The sequence below is a fragment of the Anolis sagrei genome, chromosome 6, assembly GCF_037176765.1.
Source record: "Anolis sagrei isolate rAnoSag1 chromosome 6, rAnoSag1.mat, whole genome shotgun sequence".
Lineage (NCBI taxonomy): Eukaryota > Metazoa > Chordata > Lepidosauria > Squamata > Dactyloidae > Anolis > Anolis sagrei.
This window is the reverse complement of record NC_090026.1, coordinates 43,388,658-43,412,023: the sequence shown is the minus strand read 5'-3', so window position 1 is coordinate 43,412,023 and position 23,366 is coordinate 43,388,658. Positions and strand designations below refer to the sequence as shown.

The window sequence follows — 23,366 nt, the reverse complement described above, 5'->3', positions numbered from 1 at the left end:
ACACCATTCAATTTTAGACATTTTAACAGTACTTAAAATAATCTTTCTAAATGTTTGAGGCTAAAGCTCTACTTGACCATGCAATGTGGTCCATTGGTAAAGGGCTATAAGAATTGAAGTCGAAAATATTTGGAAGGCCAAAGGATCTATAGTTCGTGGCATGAGTGAAGAGGTGTTGTCTACATCCGAGATGACAGCTTTATTTCTGTCTCAGCATTTAGTTGATTACATCATTCTGAGTTGTGTACATATGATTCATTCCAGTAATGTCTGAACTATGAAGTCCAATCTAACATAATTTTTCTCTTTTTTAGCCGTCCATACACCAATAAAGTAATTACATTATGGTATCGACCACCTGAATTGCTGCTAGGTGAAGAGCGTTACACGCCAGCCATAGATGTCTGGAGCTGTGGGTGAGCCAGTGACTTCTTTTCTTTTTGCTTCTGTCACAAGCTTGTGCTTGACACAGTTCTAACTAAAATTGTAGTGAATCATCCATTTTTTTGTTTTGAGTGGGGCTATACATTTGATGCAGAATAAGTAGTGCAGAATAAATATTTTGCATTGTGGCAAAGACTGTAAACATATGTGAGTTTACATTTATATAAAGTGCCTGTAGATTTTAGTTTTTATTACTTTTTGTATCCCATTGTTCCTCTTAAAAATTGTGATAGTCTGGTCCCATACTTGTTGCAGAATTATTTTGCTGACTTATTTCTCTGCCTTGGAGCACGAAGAATGGGAACAAGGGAGTTAATCAAAGTTGTTCTGATGTCCATCTTTCCTTCTAAACACATGTAGTTCAAGTTCACTTTATTACGGTCAATGACCAGCTCATGAGGACACATGTAGAAAATTTGGAGTAACTCACCTTCTAGAAACCAGCCAATTTTCTTGATGACCAGATTTTCTGATTTTGTGTATAGGGATCCTGTTCCTTAGATATGCTGAATGTCTCTCAAGTATAAATGTTCCAGAAGGAAGTTGGAGGATGCTATTTCTTCAGGGTGGAACGGTGCAGTTTTGCATGCGGTTTTCTCATGGTCATCTCCTTGTGCCTTGTCTCCTAGAGGTTTCATGAGTCCCCTGAGGGTAGAGATTCTCCCTGTTTCGTTCCCATTTCTCCTCCCCTGTTTGTTTAAATATCTGTTTTTCTGTTTATTTAAATTCCATTTTTTCCCATTTTCCTGCTAGCTGTATCCTTGGGGAACTATTTACAAAGAAGCCTATTTTTCAAGCAAATCTTGAGCTGTCACAGCTTGAATTAATCAGGTAAGGCACATGTTGCAGTTTGTATTTCCAGCCTGCCTCAGTAGTACTGTCAGTTGTTTTTTTCTGGAACTGGCAGAGATATGCCTAGATTTCCAAGTATCAAATATTTATATGAAGAAATAGTGTGTAGTGACAGTTATTCATGTCAAGAACATATAGACAAAAATGTGCAAATCAGTTGTCAATAAGAGAAAAAGATTGATGTAGAAGTGTGCCTTCAAGTGGTTTCCAACTTATGGTGATGGTACAGTTATTTATCACAGGGATTTTTTGGTAAGATTTCATCAGAGGATTTTCGCTTTGCCTTCCTCTGAGGCTTAAGAGTGTGTAACTTGCCCCAAATCACCCAGGGGGTTTTCATGTCTAAGTGGGGATTCAAATCCCAATTTCCAGAGTTGTAGTTTTTAGCTGCAAAATGCCATCCAAGATTTCTGGGGGTGTGCAGGGATTTGTGTAACAGTTGGAGGCATCTTAGATCTCTCTATTTGCCTATGACTCTAATAATCAGCACTCCACACTTGTGATTAAAATGTTCTTGCTAGGAATTTCTAGGACCTCCAGTGTAACACTATCCAACAGCAGTCCACATAGGAGTTCCTACAATCGCAAATAAACAGAAAATAGTTAAATAGTTATGGCCTTACATTGAATTTAGGAGGAGCCAGCTTCATACAGCCAATACTATTTATGGAAGTTGGATCATATCAACAACAACTTCTTCTTCCTCCTCCTCTTCTTCCTCCCCCTCCTCCACCCCCCCCCCTCCTCCTCTTCTTCTTCTTGATGTCATTGAATGACTTCAGCCCAAACTTGGGAAATGTGTTTTGTACTTCATTCATTTTTTTGTTTATTCCATTTGTAAAACAAAGAAAAAAATCCTTGGAGATACAGTGATAGTGGTGTAGCTGTAGTAAATTGTGCCATTTATATTATTTCTTTCTTGGTCTTGTAGTCGTCTTTGTGGGAGTCCTTGTCCAGCTGTGTGGCCAGATGTCATCAAACTACCCTACTTCAACACCATGAAACCGAAGAAGCAATACCGAAGGCGGCTAAGGGAGGAGTTTGCTTTGTAAGTTTGTTTTGAACTTTTTGGTTGATTGAATGATATGGTGTGCCCATAATTCCACATATTTGTTACAGTACTACTAAGCATGGGAATTGAGTCCCCGGTGGGACAGTGGATTAAACTGCTGAGCTGCCAAACTTGCTGACTGAAAGGTCAGCAGTTCTAATCCAGGGAGTGGGGTGAGCTCCCGCTGTTAGGCCCAGCTTCTGCCAACCTAGCAGTTAAAAAACATGCAGATGTAAGTAGGTCAATAGGTACCGCTCCGGCAGCAAGGTAACGGCGGTCTATGCAGTCATACCAGCCACATGACCTTGGAGGTGTCTATGGACAATGCTGGCTCTTCGGCTTAGAAATGGAGATGAGCACCAACCCCCAGAGTTGGACACACCTAGACTTAATGTCAGGGGAAAACTTTTACCTTTAACTTAAGCATGGGAAGAATTTTCTGGTCCCAATTGGTTTAGTAATTCTTCGTCCACAAGGGTTAGTTCTTTTTCATTGATGACTCCAAGGCTATGAAATCCTCTTCTTAGTGCAGCTTGCTTGTCTGCTTTACTATCTGTTTCAGTGGACAGAAAAATATATCTAGGAAACCTTTTGTGGGGCGATTGTGTAAAGTTCCTGTTTGGATCTGATTGTTTTTATTGCTTTTAGGTTTGGCAACCCTGTTTTAGTCTTAACAGCTACATTGTTTTTGTTAGCCTGCCATGGGCACCATGCCACTGATGGTGGGGTAGAATAAAAACTACCATATATACTTGAGTATAAGCCATGTTTTTCAGCCTTTTCATTATTTATTATTTTACTTATTATTATTATTATTATTATTATTATTATGATTACATTTATTACTTTACTCTACCAATAGCTGCTTCTTTTCCCACCCTCAGCTTATACACGAATCAATATGTTTTCCCAGGTTTTTTTGTGGTAAAATTAGGTGCCTCGACTTATATTTGGGTCAGCTTATACTTAAGTATATATGGTAAATAGGTTTAGGGTGAAAAAATTCAGTTATGAGCAAACAGTACCATGAATTTGCTGTTGTGGGTTGCAGTGTGGAATGGGTTAATGCAATAATTAGCTCAGTAATTTCTCCATATTGTGCTCCCAAAGGGCCACTCAGTTTGAAAATATTGGCTCCAGTAGAAAATGTTTTAGCCCATTTAGTGCTGTGGAGGAGAGGACAAGATAGAGGATAAACCATTTTGCATGGAAGACTTTGTCATGGAGGTTCTCCTCTCCCAGTTTGATTTTTTTTTGTTTTTCTGTGGTTGACTGTCTTCAAAAATTTTAATAGCTTTATAGTATGTTACATTTGCTTCACACTAGTTGTACTATTTACTATCTTTGGGACAATGTCTGCAGACAGAAGAGATGGTATTTTTTGACTTTGCTAATCAAGCTAATAATGGTGTCTCCCAGATCTGCTCCTTCAAGGGCCTTTCTTAGTGAGAAGTCCCTTGGCTGCATTTCCTGAGGGAAAGGCACTGGAAAGCTTACTACTGTGGGCTTGGAGATATACCTGAAGTCTCAGCAATAAAGACACCTTTGATTTGCTCCTAGCAGCGGGAAGTCATTCTGCACATGCTTGGATGATCCCCACTTAGCTCTTTAGCTTCAGGGTTGAAAAGAAGGTTTCTTGTTATGGTTGCTAGCATTGAAATTATTTCAGTGTATATGGCAGTTTACAGAATACTAGAGGACAGGTCTTTTCCACAAGATGATAAAGACATAAAACCTAATATCCAGAGATGATTCAGTGGACTAATTGGCTGGAGAGCAGGAAAGCCATGCTGGGGTTTTGAGTTTAATTTATGCATGGGTCTTCTTTTTTTTTTTTAAAAAAAATGATTTTTATAAGGACCTAATATTTAGTACAGTAAAGAGACAATGGAAAAAAGATAGCGTGTGGAATCAGGAGAAACTTGGAAGATGTATGCATTGTTTTAGTTGTGGATGCCAGGTCATGTTGTAGGAAATTAGGAGGCATACCTCTCTAGCCTCACAGTCTCACCGTAATTGTTTCTCCGGTCTGATCTTTTAACTAAGCCTTTAAAAAAAAAGAAATATGTATGTATGTGTGCGTGCATATGTGTAGAGATATATATAGATGTATATGGCTGTGCATGTGTGAACACATATGTATATACATACAAATAAGCAGTTAATTAGGACATCCTGGGTAATCCTGGAAGTGCATTACTCACCCCCTATCCCACCACCTCCCTCTCCTTATTCACCCCTCCCTCCTTACTTTCCTACCTCAAATGACGGAAACCTATTGTTCCTACCCATTTTATGTAAATAATAAGAAAACAATAAAAATATATTTTTAAAAATCCCTTTCTCCCCCCATCCCCAATACATAAAACATGATCATTCTGTTCTTGTCCAAGGTAGTGCTTTCTGAATACTCAGGGAGCTTGAGTTAAAAAAAATACCCACATATTGGTTAGAAGTCCAAAATGGACCTAGAAAACCCTATGGACTTCTTGAATAAGTTAGTGTGGGAAAGGAATTTGGAATGGGATGGGAGGACTTTTGACAGTTTGAATCTAGAACAGTTTCTAGAAAGTAGTAAGTTCAAAGTAAGTAGTAAGTAAACAAGGTTATGACTAAGTAGGGTGAATATCCCTCCATCTCCAACCAGGGATTGTAGGATCAAAGTTAGCAGCCGGACCTTTAATGGAAAGATGTATTTACTTACTTAAATATTACCTCCCATTCCAAAAGGACTCCATAAATTCCAGACTACTGTGAACTCTCAACAGGAACACTTAGTAGTGATATGTTTTATGTTTTAAAATATTTATATCCCATTTTTACCATGGGATTTCAGGCCCATGTACATATGGATATCCTGGATCATTATGTTGTGAATATCCACTTTTTATAACCAATTAATCAATCCATTTTTTTGTAGCCTGTCCCCTGTCCCTGGGGGACTCAGGGCGGCTAACAACATGAAATAATAAACAAAGCAAATGGGTAAATAAACTATCATACATTAAATAAGAAATAAGAAACCTTTCCTTTTGTAGCAGTTGTTATGTCCCTTCAAGTCATTTCTGACTTATGATAACACTAAGGCAAACCAACCACGGTGCGATTTTTTTTGTCTCAATTTGCTCAGAGGGAGTTTGGCATTGGCTTCCTCTGAGGCTAAGTAACTGTGATTTTCTTGAGCCATCTGAGGGCTTTCATGATGATGCAGGGGTTTTTGAATGCTGGTTTCCTAGATTACTAATCCAACAGTCAAACCACTGTTTTAGCTCCCTTTGCATACCATTGCCATTGTTGAAATACCTAAGATAATTTGCATTAAATTCAAATGTCACCTGAATTGAGAGAGACTGTTTAATTTAGAAAATGTATGAAGTGTGCAGAATTATCTTAAATCAGTGTTTCTCAACCATCCTACTGCTGCGACCCCTTAATACAGTTCTTCATGTTGTGGTGGACCCCCCCCCCCCCACCCACAACAATAAATTTATTTTTGTTGCTATTTCATAACTATAATTTTGCTACTGTTATGAATCGTAATGTAAATACCTGATATGCAGGATATATTTTCATTCAGTGGACCAAATTTGGTACAAATACTCTATACACCCAAAATTGAAAACTGGTGGGGTTTGAGGGGTGTAATTTTGTCATTTGGAAGTTGTAGTTGCTGGTATTTATAGTTCATCTACAATCAAAGAGCATTCTGAACTCCACCAACGAGAGAATTGAACCAAACTGGGCACACAGAACTCCCATGATCAACAGAAAATACTGGAAGGATTTGGTGGGCATTGACCTTGAGTTTTGGATTTGTAGTTCACCTACATCCAGAGAGCACTGTGGACTCAAACAATGATAGATCTGGACCAATCTTGGCATGAATGCTCAATATGATCAAATGTGAACACTGGTGGAGTTTGGGAAAAATAGACATTGGCATTGTAGTTGCTAGGATTTATAGTTCATCTACAATCAAAGAGCATTCTGAACCCCACCAGTGATAGAATTTTGCCAAATTCCTACAGAGAGGAATTTCCTATGACCAATAGAAAATACTGTGTTTTCTGATCATCTTTGGCAACCCCTCTGATAGCCCCTCGCAACCCGCCCCCAGGGGTCCTGACCCCCCAAGTTAAGAAACGCTGCCTTAAATGTAATTCCTTGTACCAACTTGCTAAGACACATGCCTCTGATATCATGTCAGGTCACTGTGCATGTAATATTCATGCCAGGAACTGAAATTTATTTTGTCAGACAAATTTTGTGGGCGGCAAGGAGCTGGACATAGAATGTAGGCTCCAGTAGTACAGGAAGGGCCCAGTCACTGTGACACAATTACACTCTATCCTGCTCCCACAACTATGTTTTTTGTCTGAGAATTTGTTATCAACGTACAACATCTAAAGATGTGAACTTATAACCACAAAAGCTCATGTTAAAATAAAACAAGTTGCTCTTAAAGGTACTGCCACATATCTTTGTCTTTTCCCCCCTCCCCTTCCTTTTCTTTTTAAAATACCAAGAACTGAAGCATTGTTTCAGAACAGTCAGAGACAAAAACTACATGAAGTTAAACTACTCTAGATTTTTGCACAGTGTTCAGTAAGATCAGCCAAAAGTGAGAGAAAACTGAATTCGGACAGTGTTCTACAACAGTGAAAATGATATCTAAATAAAAAAAATCCTCCAAGGTTCATACACTTGATCAAATGTAAAGTTGACCATTGTGGTCTTCAGAAAGATGTTCTCAGCATGACGTACTATGCAGGTAATGGTGAGACTAGTGCTTTACCTTAAGGTTTGTCTTCTCGATATTTTTTTTGTGAGAGATGCTGAAGCAAATGAGCTTTAAATATATTTTCTCAAAGCTTAATTCCAAGGCAGGCTAGATTTTACTTGGAAGTAAGCACCACTGAGTTGGAAGGACATTTAGTACTGCAGCTATAGTTTTCCAGACTCAGAGTGGTCACTCCAAATCTCACTTCAGCTTGGGTGGTAGTCTGCAAATCACTGTCTCAATCCCATCCCTTATACGAATCATAACATGTGTTTTTTAATAAGTTTTTTATTGAATTATACATACATGAATATAAATAAATAAATAAATAAACAAGTGATAGAAGATTTTTACAAGGAAAGTGGGAGAACATTATATTATAAGAAAGTAGGAAAATTTCTGAGTAAAAATAGCGAGAGGAAAAAAGAGAAAAAACCCCCCGAGTAAAATCAAAAATAAAAGTAAAATTAAAAAAAAAATTTGTTGACTTCCATTCTGTGTCTTCGCTCAGTTATGTATTGTCTTATTCTGTTGGATTCGTCTTACCCGTTCCTTCCAACGGATCTTTTCTTTACATCCTCAGTAACTACTATTTAGACAACATTGTTGTTAATCACTTACAAAGAGTCTGTTCATCTGTTGGTATTTTCCTTTGAAAATCTTTCCAAAAGTGACCAATCAGTCTCTCATACTGGATTTCCCGAACCCTTTTTCAACAAAAATGTTAATTTGTCCATATTTTTAATTTCTTGAATCTTATTTATCTTATCCTCTACCTCTGGTATATTGTTCATTTTCCAGAGCTTCGCATATACTATCCTTGCAGCAGTTACTATATAAGTAAATAATATGTCTTTATTTAGGTCTAGGGAAAGATCTAAATCTGTAATATTTAATAAGTAATATTCTGGTTTTCTTGGAAATAAAATTTCGAGTATTTCTTGTGTTTCTACATGTATATTCTTCCAATATTCTTGTGCTTTCTTACAAGTCCACCACATATGAAAAAAACTACCTTCAACCCCTTGACATTTCCAGCAGTTGTTATCCATATTTTTATACATTAAACCTATTTTTTTGGTGTCATAACATCTATGAAACATTTTAAGCCACATTTCTTTTAAATCCATCACATAGGTGTATTTTATTTTTTTTATTCCAAATCAGTTCCCATTTTTTAAAATGAATTGGTCTCTTCAAATTTTGGGCCCATCTAATCATACAATTCTTTATAAGTTCCGTTTCTGTTGCCCAATCCAATAACTTATTATAGATTTTGGTTATTTATTTTCTCTGAGTTTGGATAATTTTATCCCGCGTTGTATCTTCTAGGTTAAAGCCTATTTTTTTATCTTGGTTATAGTAGTTCAAGATTTGCATATAATGTAACCAGGAAATATTATCAAAATCTTTTTTTTTATATTCTCATGGGATTTTAGTAATTTTGTATTTTTAATGAGTAAGTCCTTATATGTCGGCCATTTTGACCATCCCAGTAACTTTTTTTGATTCGCCTCCATGGGAGAAACCAACAATGGGGTTTCTGAATAAAAATTTCTTTTGTATTTTAGCCAGGTTCTTAATAAAGCTGATCTTATGAAATGGTTACCAAATCCTTTCTCCTTTCTTTCACGAGTCATAACATGTTACTATGCCACAGAGCTTGGCATGGAGGAGGCATTATAATATAATGCATGCAAATTACTTTAGACATCTAAGGAAAGTGTAGTTTAAAATATTGTTATTATGGGGATTGTTTCAACTTCTTCATTTTGCCCTCTAGCATTCCTGCTGCTGCACTTGACCTGCTTGACCACATGCTGACACTGGATCCCAGTAAAAGATGCACAGCAGAGCAAGCTTTGCAGAGTGACTTCCTGAAAGATGTGGATGTCAGCAAGATGGATCCTCCAGAGTAAGTTCCATGTTTTCATCTGTGAAAGTACTAAAATCAGGGACAGCATCCTGATTTTGGCTATGTATTAGCAAGTAGTTAACATAAGTATGTTAAGTAAAGGTAAAGGTTTCCCAACATTAAGTCCAGTCATGTCCAACTCTGGAAGGTGGTGCTCATCTCCATTTCTAAGCCGAAGAGCTGGAGTTGTCCATAGATGCTTCCAAAGTCATTTGGCTGACATGACTGCATGGAGCACCATTACCTTCCCACAGAAGCGGTATCTGTTGATCTAGTCACATTTGCATGTTTTCGAACTGCTAGGTTGGCAGAAGCTGGGCCTAACAGCGGGAGCTCCCTCCCGCCTCCTGGATTCGAACCACCAACCTTTTGGTCAGCAAGTTCAGCAGCTCAGCAGTTTGATCTGCTGCACCACCGGAGGGGGGGCACTTGAGTATATTAGTGAAGCCATATTTAAAGGGAGAGACAACTCCATCCCTGATTTGTAAACCATTTTGAGGAGGAGCAAATGAATGAATGGTGTGGTGCTGTCTCTGTTATGTGGTTCAGCTCCAGTGTGTGCTGTTTTACTTTGGATATGAAGGAACCTAGACTACCCATTTCTCTTTCTCTGCAATGCAACTGTGATCTGATAAGAGATTCTTACTTTCTGTCTCTTCTGATTTGTTACTCCTTAGAAATGGCAGGGAGACTTTGACTTCCACACACATTTGTAGTGCAAAACTTCATTAGGTGACAAAAAATAATCTATAGTAGAGTGTGTGTTTTAACTTAGATTAGTCCCCCTCGGGGTGAGAAAAGCAGTATACAAATACTGTAAATAAATAATAAATAAATATTTTGTGTTAATTGTTGGCCTAGTCTTCATCGGAGGTCTGGCATATGTACATAGGCCTCAAGGAAAGAATCTTGTCAGACTAGACCTGAAGGGGCAATTGCCTTTAACTGACCAAATACCACATTTTGTAACTTGATTCTCTGCCACCACCTGTTTCACTCGCTTCTCAGTAACCTCGTTGTATGATCTTTCCAGCCTTCCTCACTGGCAAGATTGCCATGAACTGTGGAGCAAGAAACGTCGGCGGCAGCGGCAGAGTGGGATTGTGGTGGAGGAACCCCCCTTGGTCAAAGTTTCCAAGAAGGAGTCGGTTTCCATAACAAGTGCAGAACCTATCAAGAATCACAGCAGTCCAGCACAACCACAGCCAGCTCAGATCAAAACACAACCTTGTGCTGGAGACACATTTGGTCAGTGTATAGTCTGGGACAATCTCAGAAGCTAGCTAACTCTTAGGGGCTTTTTTTTTTATTACTATGGGTTCCTTTGTCAACGAATTGACTGCTTGTTCCTCTTGCTGCTTTGAGAAGAGTTTACATGAAGAGGTGATATCCTGAAGCCAGGTCTCATTAGGAAATTATTGTGGCAAAAGTAGTACAGTTGCTGCTGAGTTTGAAATGCCACAAACTGGTGCAGGAATGTGCCTTTAGGGAGTTTCAACAACAAGTAAGAATTCAGGGTTGTATCAATCACTTAACTACTGACATTTGACTCATTCAGCAATCTGATTGATTTAAATGTGTACAAAATATTTTTGTTATTAGCAAAATCTTAATTATCTAAAGAAGGTAACTACAATGTACAGTTACATTGTTGGAGTGAAAATTAGCAACTCCCAAGAAGGAGAACCTGTTTTCCCTTTTACTTTTTAAATTCTGTATTATAGTTTCTTACTGGAATAAAGCTTCATCCACGTAAACTACAGAAAAAAAATAAACAACAGTGGCCTTACCATTCAGCCTTGTCATTTTAGTATTGAATTCTGCCACATAATTAGCTTCATACTGATGAATCTAGTCAGTAAAGCTTTCAGGTTTCTTTGTCTTGTTTCTTTTCCCAGACCCAGTTTAATGTAGAGGTTGTGGCTAATTTGCCTCCTCTCCTTGATCCCAAAGGGCACAAGTTAGCAGACTGCCATTTGTCCGAGAGGAAAGTGTATGTCTATTGTATGTTCGTTTGACTACATTGGAGGACTGCTTGATTTCTGTACTGGATCAACTTGAGTAAAGCTGAAGTTGACACTTGTCATTTTATGCCTTCAAAGGCATTTTGATTTATGATTACCCAAAGGTGACCCAATCGAGAAGTTTTTGTGGCAGAATTTGACCAGAGGCATTTGCCCTGAGGCTGAGAAATGCCAAGTAATCTAGTGGGTTTCCATTGCTGAGTGGGGATATGAACCCTTCTCTTCCAGTGTTCTAGTCCAACACTCAAACCACTACAGCAACCATGCTGCCTCTAGAAATTGCCTGTACATGGAATATTTTGCATGGATCTTTTCCAGTTTTAAAGAATAGTGCATGCTTTCCCTCTCTTCTCGGAAACCAGTACATGATCTAAATCCCACAAAAGTTGATTTCAGGAAGTAAGGCATACATTGAATTTGGATATCTGAGCACAAGATTTGGACACCAGTGTCATGGAAGTATCCGACTTCCATCCAGGCTTAGTGCAGGGCATTGAGAATGGGCAGAGGAGGGTGAAGCTATAAGGGATCCTTCCCACTTTATCCCTGTGGAACTCTGTTCACACCATTTTAACATGAGAAGTTAAAGAGTTCAATCAATTGAAAGAATTGCTTCTATGAACCTGTTCCAGAGACTGTCTGCCACAGCAAGAAAAGGAATGTATAGTAAATTTATGCATTCAAAACATTTCAGAAATGAGATACCAACACTGAGAGGACACTTTCCCGATGTCCGCTCACTTCAGTTTTGATGCTGGGACAGGCAGGGAAAAGCTTCCATTGCAGTTTTCAAGATAAGGGTAGGTTGGTGTGGATACAGAATTCCTTCTGGTATCTACATCACAAGCTATGTAAGTTTTAAAGATGAGCGCCAGTATTTTTGTTTGGTGTTAAAAACTGACCAAGAACATGTCTTTTAAACACAATTGATTCCACTCTTCACAGCTCTTTCTCAGATATCTGACAGTGTATTCTAAGCTAACTAAAGTCTTCAGACAGAGTCTCACATATACTGTATTGCTGCAGTCTTGGACTTACCAGAGCATCGATCACTGTCTAGGCTAGGTGTGTCACTCACTTCCAGGACAGAGATAACACAGACATATCTCTACCTATAGATAATAAAATACCACAATGTCAGTCAGCAGTCTTCTAGGCATACTATTTGGAATCTGCTGTCTGAATTGGAATGGAACCACCAAATTGCTGTTATGATTTGGATCTGTTATATTATGAAGAAGGGAACTTGTGAAATCTCCAAACTAAATGAAGCTCCTACTGTTAATTTGGGGTCTTTGCAAATTGGTACTTTGGTGATACAAAAAGTTTCTGATTAGGTCCTGGAGAATCAGCCCAGTCACACATCAGACCCTCTCTCTTATGTCATACTAGCTGTGTCCTGCCACGCGTTGCTGTGGCCTATAGTAAGAATTTTCGAAGTAGACGTAGATATCTGGACTATTATGAAAGCGAGGTACCTACCTATTCCTTCCCCCCTTTTTCTTCCCCTTCCTCTTTCTCTCCTTTTTTCCTTCTCTACTTCTTTCTTTCATTCCTTCTTTCGCTCTTTGGTTTCATCCTTCTCTCTTTCCTTCCCTCCCTCCCCCTTTCTCTACTTCTTCCTTTGTCTCCTTTCTTCCCTCCCTGTTTCCTTCCTTCTTTCACTTTTTATTTCCTTTTCTCCTTCCTTCTTTATCTCTTTCCTGCCTTTCCTCCCCCTTTTCTTTCCTTTTTTACTTTCTCTTCTTCCTTCCTTTGGTATCTCTTTTTTTTCCAAATTTGGGGTTATTTGGCCCCATAGGTTTTTTTGTTTTTAAGGTACTCATTATGCACAGAGCATTTTTATATATATAGATATCAACCAGCAGAGCAGCCATGGTAAGGTTCCAAAATCTATGGGCATAAGAGACTTCTGGGTCTTGAGAGCACAAACCCAAGTAGGGGCTAGATATAAAGTAGACTAGTATGCAGATAAAGTTGGATTGAAGAGAGGAGAATTTAAAGTATTTTGTTGAAATACCTCCCCCATCTTCTGTTATGAGATCTCCATGTGACAGTTAAAACAATTGACAGCAATTAAGAATAAAAAATAATGTAAATAGGATATAAAATACATTAAATAGATATTTAGAATAATAATAATAAAACTTTATTTATAACCCACCCTATCTTGCCTTGAGTCCTCCTATCTGAGGGGGACTCAGAGCGGTTTCCAAATAAAAAGTGGTGAACATTCAATGCCATAACAAAAAACAAACAGACAGACCAAATCAAAACAATAGGTAAAGCAACATCAATATAAACTTATAATAACTAACTAAAAAATAAGTGCTTAAATAAACATAATAAAGCTCATCAAACACATTTACAACATAATAAAATCTGAACAGCTAAAATGCATTAAAAGTATATTGATTAAAGACATCACTTGGTAAAAACAGCAGAAAGGGCTAAACCAGTGGTTTTCAACCTGTGGATACCCAGATGTTTTGGTCTTCAACTCCTAGAAATCAGCTGGTAAATTGGCTGGGATTTCTGGGGGTTTACACCTGGGGATGCACGAGTTGAGAACCACTGGGCTAAAGCCATGTAGATGATGCTTCAAAATAATTAAGATTGTGGCCCAAAGGTTTTAATAAAAAGTTGTGTTTTTATATATATAAAAATATTGACACCAGTTGGTCTTCCAAGGGGAGGATATTCCATAACAGGGCACCATTGCAGAGAAGAACCTCTCCCATGTCCTCTCATGATATATTAGTTTGCAGCAGTTCTGGAGAGATCAAGGGAGAGGGGTGAGAGATTCTTTCAAGTATTGCAGCCACAAGTCATTTTGGAAGTTGACTGTAATTACCAGCACCTTGAATTCAGATTAACACCTACTTCAATTCCTTAAAAATTGTATGCTGTATTGTACATATGATGGCCCTATCAACAATCTTACTAATGCATTTTGTGATAGCTGTAGCTTCCCAATCATCTTCAAGGACAGTGGTAGTGATGCATTCCTCTGCATCAGTACAGGAGATGAAGGCTGAAACCTTCTCTAGTCTATTCTCCTGTCCTACCTTCCATCCCATTTTGTAGACTCAAGTCCACAGGTAGGGCATGCAACATATTCCAGTGTTAATCAAATAGCTAGACTTTATGTTACAATTTTTTCCCCAGGTATCATTGGGTCATTACTTCAAACCTTTGCTTTCTTATTTATTTTAACTCAGTATTGCTCCTCCTAGTTCTCTTAATTATTTTCCCTTCAGAAAGTTAAAAGCATGTCTCTTTCATTGTGCAGGAGAATAAAAACAGGTGGAGAAGGAGGTGATCTCTAACAAAAGAAACAGTGAACTTCTGTTGGCATGAGGGTGATCTGTCCATGGTGGAGTGCTCTTCGTGCCACCCTGAGAGTATTCTCCCTCTCACTCCATTCAGATATACCAAATAAGAGAAAAATATATACATAAAAACAATTGTGGGAATATTGTGCAAACTATGCCAAACCATCTAAAGTAGTGGAGAAATTGGTGTAAGAGTTTGGGGAGGCACAAAAATCATTTTAGGACTAATATGCCCCCTATGGATTGTGCCTTGCCCATCCTGTATCCTGTCAAGCTCCTTAGTAACTTTGTTTTTGTTAATTTCAAAAGTCTGGTTTTAAATGGTGGTGGAGGAGAAGCAGTGTCTGAATATGTTGTGGGTAAGTGTAATTGTTTGGGAAGGGGGAGGGGGCATCACTATCTGCTGCTCTGTTCTAAAAGTTTGGATTGCTCTCCTGCCCCCCTTTTCCCCTCTCTTTCCCCCTCTTTATCCCAATGGTCTCCCTTGTATTTGCAGTTGGACTTGGTGACATCACTCAGCAGCTGAATCAGAGCGAGTTGGCCGTCTTGTTGAACTTGTTGCAGAGTCAAACAGACCTCAGTATCCCACAGATGGCCCAGCTGCTCAACATCCACTCAAACCCTGAGATGCAGCAACAGTTGGAGGCTCTCAATCAGTCAATCAATGCACTCAACGAGGCTACCACCACACAGCCATCACAGGAGTCCCAGAAAGTGGCTGAAGAAGAAGCTGCTCTTGAGGAGCCCCCGCCATCCCAGCTGTCAGAGGAGCAAGCCACTCCAGACGCAGCAAACACTCAGGGAGACATGCAGAATGTCCTGACGGTTTTGCTGAGCCAGCTCCTTAAGACCCAGGAGCCTGCAACAAATATGGAGGAGAATAATAGTGAGAAGAGCAGTGAACTGCAGGGGTGCCAGCCAAGCCCCACTTTGCCTCAGGATGAACCAGAAGGTAAATAACTGGGGCCCCTTTTCCCCCCTGCTCTTAGGACATAAGGGGGGAAATATGTGGGTTTCCTACATGGTAAAATAAAAAACACATTGATTTTTCTTTAACCAAGCCTGGTAGTCGTCTCTGAGTGCGTGTGGAATCTGGCAATAGCTCTGGGTTCCTGAGAATTCTCACTGTAGATCCTTCAGGAGCTTCACACTCTCATCTTCTGTTTCCTTATGTGTTAAAAGAGAATAGTGGAAATCTTCAGGATGCCAGAAATGGGGGAGCTACTTATAAATTAAAATGACTTCCTAAATTAGGAGAAGCCGCAGCATTCATATCCCTCTCACAGCTGGTTCAAACATTCAGCTAAAGCCCATTGCACACCAGTCTTGGGATTTTACTACCTGGAGGGTAGACTGGGAATTGGGTTCGTAAATGTTCTTTCACATCAAAACCTCCATGCCTATAGAAACTTATCGTAGTGCAAATAAGGCTAGGATGGCTTTTCACCCATGGGGGTGCATTCTAATGTCGCAGTCATAAGACGACTGTTTTCTGAATGTTAGAACCTGCTGCTGCTCATGTCTTTTTGCCACACCGCATGCATTTTTAAAGTATCACCCTACCTTCCGTATTTAAATGTCACCAAACTATGCTTTGAACCATTACATTTGAGGATTTCTTTAAAAAAATGTATCTTCTGAGGTATGGAATATTTTCTGACCCCAGCAAAAATTCCATGCACCAAGCAGCATGAAAACCTTTCGTATTTAAAGAAGCGTTTGTGTAGAATCAAGTGGATTCCACATAAACATCCAGGCAGAAAACACAAAGAAGAGTGAAAGTAAAATAAAGGTAAAGGTTTCCCCATGACATTAAGTCTAGTCGTGTCTGACTCTGGGGGATAATGTTCATCTCCATTTCTAAGCTGAAGAGCTGTCGTTGTCCATAGATGCCTCCAAGGTCATGTGCATGGAGCGCCGTTACCTTCCTGTCGGAGCGAAACCTATTGATCTGCTCAAATTTGCACGTTTTTGAACTGCAAGGTTGGCAGAGGCTGGGGTTAACAGCGAAAGCTCACCCCACTCCCCAGATTTGAACTGCTGAGCTTTTGGTCAGCAAGTTCAGCAGCTCAGTGGTTTAACCCGCTGTGCCACCAGGGACTGCTAAATAAAACAAAACATTATATTATTGTGAGCTATTTCTAAGCCCCACTCCCAAATATCTATTGTTCTGTGATTTATTTGCTTATATTTGGCCAATAGCTGACATTTGGGAGCATTTATTACAATTGTCCAAGTAACAGTGTTGTGTAATGCTGGTTTCCCGTCGTGGTCAGCTGTGAATCACACATATGGTTGATTCCTGCACTCGCACAGGCAGCATCAGAAATTATCGAGACCAATTTGACAGTTAGAGTAGCCTCACCCACTCTCCCCGTCAGTATAAATATCCCGTGGGAGGGGCTACTGCCCACTTCTTCTCATCCGCCGCTACAAGCAGCTAGAAAATTGAGACCTTGTTGAACTAGCATTAATTTGATCTAAAATTATAACATCGATCTAATACTCTCAAACAGTGAGCCAAACTTAAAATTATAAGAGCGATGTCCATCACTTCCTTTAAAAAATGTGTGTCATGTCCTAATAAGTTTCCGGACAATGACGCACACCTCAATTGCCTAATATGTCTGGGCGAAGGACATCTTACCCAAACTTGTGCCATCTGTAGGGCTTTCACGCCCCAAACAAGAAAGAATAGGGAATTAAGACTAAAAGCTGCTCTCTACGAGCAAGCCCTTCTTCCCCTGGCACCGACAGCACGTAGGGAAACCATTGAGGAACCACAGAATAATTGAGGAACCACAGAATAACATTAACAATAACTTACCTAGCACGCGATCAACAGCCACAAAATCCTCTGCTGCAAAGAAAAATAAAAACAAAAAATCCAAGCCGCAAAAACCCTTGTGAGAAGGCGAGGCAGCAAAACAACAACCAGAATTAATGGAGCTACTAACATAGCCTTCTCAGCAGAGGAAATAACGGCTCAGGGCCAGGGGGCGACCATATGTGTGAATTCACAGGTGACCACTCCGGAAACTATGTTTACAGGTAAGCAACCTATATTTCTCTATGTGAATTCTTCAACAAAATGAATCCTCAAATAGCCAGAATGCCCCTTCCTAGATTGCATATATGATGCAAACTTTTTTTAAAAAGCTGGTCAGAAAAAATGCTTCTAGATTTAGAGCAGTGGTTCTCAACCTGTGGGTCCCCAGGTGTTTGGCCTACAACTCCCAGAAATCCCAGCCAGTTTACCAGCTGTTAGGATTTCTGGAAGTTGAAGGCCAAAACATCTGGGGACCCACAGGTTGAGAACTACTGATTTAGAGGATAGCGCATCACAGGGAACCTACTTCAGTCAAACTTTGCCCCACTCCTTCCTAGCCTTGAAACCCTCTCTACCTTTTTCTGTGGAAGAAACAACCACAGTCCAAAGTGAAGCAGAGGTGTAGGGTTCCAAACCCAATGAAAAGTAATGATGAGAATGACACACTTCTATCCCTTGATTGTTATTTTGACTATTGAAAATATCAGTAGTTCATGTAGAATGAAAACAAGAATCCACCAATCAACATAAAGACAAAAAGACAAGTAATTGCTAGGTCTCTATTAAAATCCAAACTCTGCACATTCTACCACAAATGCACAGAACCTAACTAGGGGTATTAATTTACTGGGAGTTTTGATTATGGGAAGGGCTTTGTGTGTGTCATGAGTGGATTTTCTCTCTGGTACAGCATTTTGTGCAATGAGATTTTCCCCACCAACTTCTTTTTCTAAAAAAAATAAAATAAAATTCCTAGGCTTTAATTGTAAAGATATTCTTGAAAGGTGTATTAGCAATAGCTGTTAAAATTTCAGAAACCACAGAAGGAGTTTGGCAATAATTCAGGGGGGTAGGACTTCCATACCCTGCCTTGCTCTTTGCATCTCTCTGTTTTGTATTCAGGTCACAGAATGAGTTATAATGCAGAAAATATGTTTTTCTGTTTTTTAAAAAATGCTCAAGCATACACACAGCTCTACTTATAATTGTGTACCTAGTGCAATTTCACTGATTGCTGTTGACTTCCGAAGATGCCTTTCAAGCCCTGCTATCGGATAACCTTTTTGATGAGAGATAAACTAGGACCTCCTCTTATGATATGCTTTTCCTTAGGCTGTGTTCGTATATCCGTATCTCCATATTTCCATGTCTGAAATGTGTTGATATTTGTTCACGTGTACTTTTGAGATGGTGTTTAAAAGAAGTAACCATTCCACAGCCTGTCCTCACATTCTCCCACCAGAGAAGAGACCCCCTGAGCCTCCCGGACCGCCACCGCAGCCACCGCCTGATCTGGCTGAAGAAAACATCTCCAACGCTGCTGAGGAGTTGAACCCAGTCGTGACAGCTGCGCTCCTCCAACTTTTATCCCAGCAAGAGGCAGGGCCCCCGAGTCACCCAAAGCACGAACCCCAAGTTGAGAGGCCTCCCTTGGATTACACCACGTCACAAACCTCCTCCAGGACTTACGGCGCCGATGGCCCCGAGGGCTGCAGCTTTGATGTGGATGATCGGAATTCCAGCCAAACCATAACACAGACGTCACCCCAGACCTTGGGGAAAAGTAGGACCTTTCTGGGCTCCGCAAGTCATCTCGGGGAGTCAAGCAGCTACCAGGGCTCAGGATCAGTTCAGTTCCCAGGGGACCAGGACCTCCGTTTCACACGGGTCCCTTTAGGGATGCATTCTGCTCTCGGGCAGTCCTTCCTCAAAACTGAAGGGAGCAACAACACACTGGCACACTCAGAGGCCAAAATTCACAACTACAGTGAGGTGGGAGTGGCAAATGCTAGTTCTAGTGATGCAGGAACGAGCCACACGTGGGGGGACCCAGTTCAGTCCACAACTTATGGAAAAAACTTTCGCGGGCAGAGTAGAGTGCCTCCGCGAGGAGGAAGAGGAAGAGGGATCCCTTACTAAAATGACTGGAAAGGGGGGAATTGGAACATTTTTGCTGATATTTTATCCTCCTATTCCCCTCTTGACTTTAGAGCAGCCAGTTTATCAGAGCAAACCATTGTCCATTTCTGGTCACCACACAAGCGGTTCATTGTTGATATTTTTTCTCCCTTTCTGCTCACCAGACTGCTGCTATCTCCCCCCTTTCTCAATGGTTTTAGAATGAAGACCCTTAGCCTTTCTCTTGACACCTTTCCATGCCCAAAGTTCACTGATTTGGGTTTCACATGGCAAGTTTTCCTACTCGTAGATGCAGAGGAGTGGGAGAAGGAAAAAAGAAATAAAACTTTAAACATATAATAAATTGGAAATATGAATGGAATGTGTTTACAAGCCTTGAGCCATTATTTCCGAAATGAGCCCACTGAAGAAGTAGATAAATTAAACCATTGCCCTGGTGTGTACATGTGACAGGTTGAAAGACTCACCTTGTGGGGATTGCCATTTTTGACCTCACCCTTCTACACAATAAACACCTAGGGAAAATCCACTTCCTTGCAAGTAGAAAATATGGTACGTCAGGAAGATGCTAACCCCACCTTCTCTACACTGTATGAGTTTTCTACTTGCAAGCGAGGTTGTGTAACTATGAGAGGTGGAAGCATTCAGAAGTGGCAATTCCACTAACTAGTCGGCAGGAGCACAAACAGCTATTCTGAGACTATGTTCTGCAGAATGTCATACAGACCCAACCTCAGTATTGCAAAGATGGTGTGCTTATCACTTTCCTTTGCCTCCTTGAATTTCAAGATTTGTCAAGACGGTGCCTACATGCCTTTTTATACTGATTTAGGAGGGCTTGCTTCATGTTATGTAAAAGTTTGGAATCTTCTTTCTTAGCCACATTTTCTCCACATGAAGGCAAGATGCTACAGTCTTCTTCTGTGAGTGAGCTGTTCTCTGTTTTACTGTGAAAGGCCCAGTCCTGACATACTCATTTTCCAATCCTTAATGGAACTGAGTTTTTTGTAGAGTCCTTGAATTGGTTGGCTTTTGGATGGGTTTAGGGTTTATTTTTATTTTCCCTCTTTAAGAATGGCGAGTGTCCTTTTGTTGGAGGTTCTGAAGGCCAAAGTCAATGGCAAAGAAAAAATAATAAAATAAAAACCAAAAACGTTGTAATCCTTAAGTTCTTGGGGGTGGAGGGTCTTCAAGAGTGAAGCTGTGGCAACCCTAAATAATTTAGATGTAATGTTTTCAAGCTTTCAAAGGCTTAAAGATGTTATTGCCTAGTATGTGATTTCACGGCTTTCAGTGTTAAGAAACTCTGCAGATTTTTTTTCACAGACACTGCAATTGAGACCTTTATATTTATTTTTTTAATGCTGTCGGAGCTCGAGCCGCGTGAATTTACCATTGTTTTGGTGAAATTTAGACTTTCCTTAGAGGCTGAGATACGAACAAAGATGTTGCAATGTGAAAATTTGAAAGCGTGACTATAATTTCTCAATAAAACATCATTGTTTCTTTTATGATGGCACTGTTCAGAGAAGCATGCCAGAACTGTGGGATCAGAGGGAAATATAATTTTTTAATATGTTGCTTTCCTATGTATACACAGGATGAGCTCTCTAACGAGTGGAGAGAGTAGTGCATTGATACTGAAGTCAGGAAAAAATATGCCTTAAACTGGCTTTCTCTAACCTTTTGCCCTATAAATATGTTGGACTGAAACTACATTGCAGAGTTGCAATCTGGATGGTATCTGTTTCAGAAGGCTGCATTCAAACATAAGGATAGGACATTGGTGTCATACGAGGCAGTTGAAACAGCATTTAGAAGAACCTGCATGTAGGTGGGAGCACTAATAGATATAATATGTGTCTCTGTGTTTGTTTTTTTAAAAATGTGTCTATCAGTTCTTCAAAGTGTAGTAAGTTTGCAAAATTCCAAGTGTATACTTTGTGGGTTTTTTTAAAATGAGTTGGAATTTCATACCTAACATGCAAAAAAGTACTGTATATGCAGAGAGGCAAATAAAAAGGGAGAGATTTCTCCTAGGCATTTATTTAAACATTCCTTCTCTTTTTCTCTGTTCCCTTGCCATTTCAATATGCATTTTGTCAGTTGTTTGGATTTTTTTGTCATTTTAAAACTGAAATGAAATTTCTCCTTGACAATCTCTGATCATCTCCTACATGCACTTCATTTCCCTATTTTCCCCCAGAGAAATAGGATTACAGTGTTCCCTCACTTATCGCGGTTGTTCTGTTCCAGAAACACCAGCGATAAGTAAAAATCCGCGATGTAGGGACGCTTGGCTCCCCCTCCACTCCTCCTCTTCCCCCTATTCTTCCTCCTTCCTAAATCTCCATCGACTTTGATGTGCTTGGAGGCAAGGCCGCTGAGGAATGGCCAGGCCCGGCCCGCAGGCAGGCAGAGAGAAAGGGAAAACTAGGGAAGCATGCCACGGCCTCCTTCCTGCTCCGGTGGCTCCTTGGACAGGCAGGGAAGAAGGGAAAGAGTGCACTTGCCCGGCCGAGGCCTGCTGTTGCTGCTGATGAGCTCTCCCTCTTTCCGCCTCCCGGTTTGCCTGCCTGCCTGTACCATGAGGAGAACCAGCTGCTCCCCACAAAGGTGAGTAGGCCCTCGCCCTCCCGACTCTGTCCCCTCCATCTCCAGCACCTTTGGGCCTCTCACCTCGGGCCCGCTCACCTCTTTGGGAACCAGCTGGTTCTTGCGGCGCAGGCAGGCAAACTGGGAGGTGGAGAGAGGAAGAGCAGCAACAGCAGGCCTCAGTCCGGCAAAATGCTCTTTCCCTTCCTCCCTACCTTTCCAAGGAGTTGCCGGAGCAGGAAGGAGGTGATGGCATGCTTTCCTTGTTCTTCCTTCTTCCTTGCCTGTCCAAGGAGCAGCCTCCTCTTCTCCTCTTTCTCCAACAGTCCCCAATAAACTTATTTATTTTTAAGAAACAGTGAGTCCGCGTAAAGCGAACCATGAAACAGAGAGGAAACAATGTATTATCAATTAGCCATATAACTATGTTTTTTCTCTTGTCTTTTCAAAAACCTGTTCACTTAAAGGAATTTGAGCACCTAATTTTATGCAAGGTCTTGCAGATTTTTTTCTACTACAAGTTTTTCCCTCCACTATCACCAATCCCTTTAGACTTCTTTCTTCCTCTGCTGAAATTGCTGAAGGAGATGCAGCCTAGCACAACGTTCTATTTCTGTAATTTCCAGTTCAGAAGCTTCAGATCTCTCACCTATACCCATTCTTTTGTAGACAACACAACACCATAGAATTCCACCAGAGTAGAGTATTTCAACAAAGAAAATAGTGCCTTAAATTAGGGATGCCAGGGAATTTATTATTTATTTATTTATTTACTATTCTTGTATCTCAAGCCCGAGGGCGACTCATAGCGGTTTCCAGAAAGCAAACCACACAGACAGTAAAAACAGCAGTAATCAATATATCATAACAGTTAACCTTACCTATGATATTAGCTCCAAAGTTTCCTACGGCCACCTTGCCAATTTCTATGTATGTTGGCTTACATATTTAAAAACAATGTTGACATTGGAGTGTTGTGTGGTTTCTGAGCTGTATGGCAGTGTTCCAGGAGCATTTTCTCCTGATGCATTGCCTGCATCTGGTCCTCCAGATCCTCTGAATATGCCAGCCACAGATGCAGGCAAAACATCAGGAGAAAATGCTGCTAGAACATGGCTATACAGCCCGGAAACCACACAACACTCCAGTGATTCCGACCATGAAACCCTTTGACAATGTTAACATTGATAAAGTAAGTGCTCTTCCATTAAATTGTCATGTTGAACATCTTCACATCTCACCCACTGCTTTCAGGAACACACCCCGTCTGACCAAGATTTGTTGAATCCCAGTCTTGAGCATTGTGTATTCTTTTGAGGGGTTCTATGTATATTCTTAAATAACCATTGTCATATTTTTGGTAGTGAAGAGGAAAGAAAGATGGTGGTGGACAGTGGAGGA

The 23,366-nt window shown here is 40.2% G+C and overlaps 1 protein-coding gene across 3 annotated transcripts in view; it reads left to right on the top strand.

Annotated features, from left to right (window-relative positions):
• CDK12 (cyclin dependent kinase 12) overlaps nt 1-23,366 on the top strand; it is a 55,230-nt gene that overhangs the window by 20,587 nt on the left and 11,277 nt on the right. The window contains exons 8-14 of one of the 3 annotated variants that reach the window (XM_060781078.2): nt 315-416; nt 1,198-1,275; nt 2,228-2,344; nt 8,911-9,042; nt 10,076-10,290; nt 14,898-15,353; nt 18,694-21,423. In XM_060781078.2, the coding sequence (XP_060637061.2) occupies nt 315-416; nt 1,198-1,275; nt 2,228-2,344; nt 8,911-9,042; nt 10,076-10,290; nt 14,898-15,353; nt 18,694-19,370 (1,777 nt within the window). In that variant the 3' untranslated portion in view covers nt 19,371-21,423. Of the gene's footprint in view, nt 1-314; nt 417-1,197; nt 1,276-2,227; nt 2,345-8,910; nt 9,043-10,075; nt 10,291-14,897; nt 15,354-18,669; nt 21,424-23,366 lie in introns of those variants that run through there. The other 2 variants (XM_060781077.2, XM_067470043.1) reach the window with 2 other exon arrangements.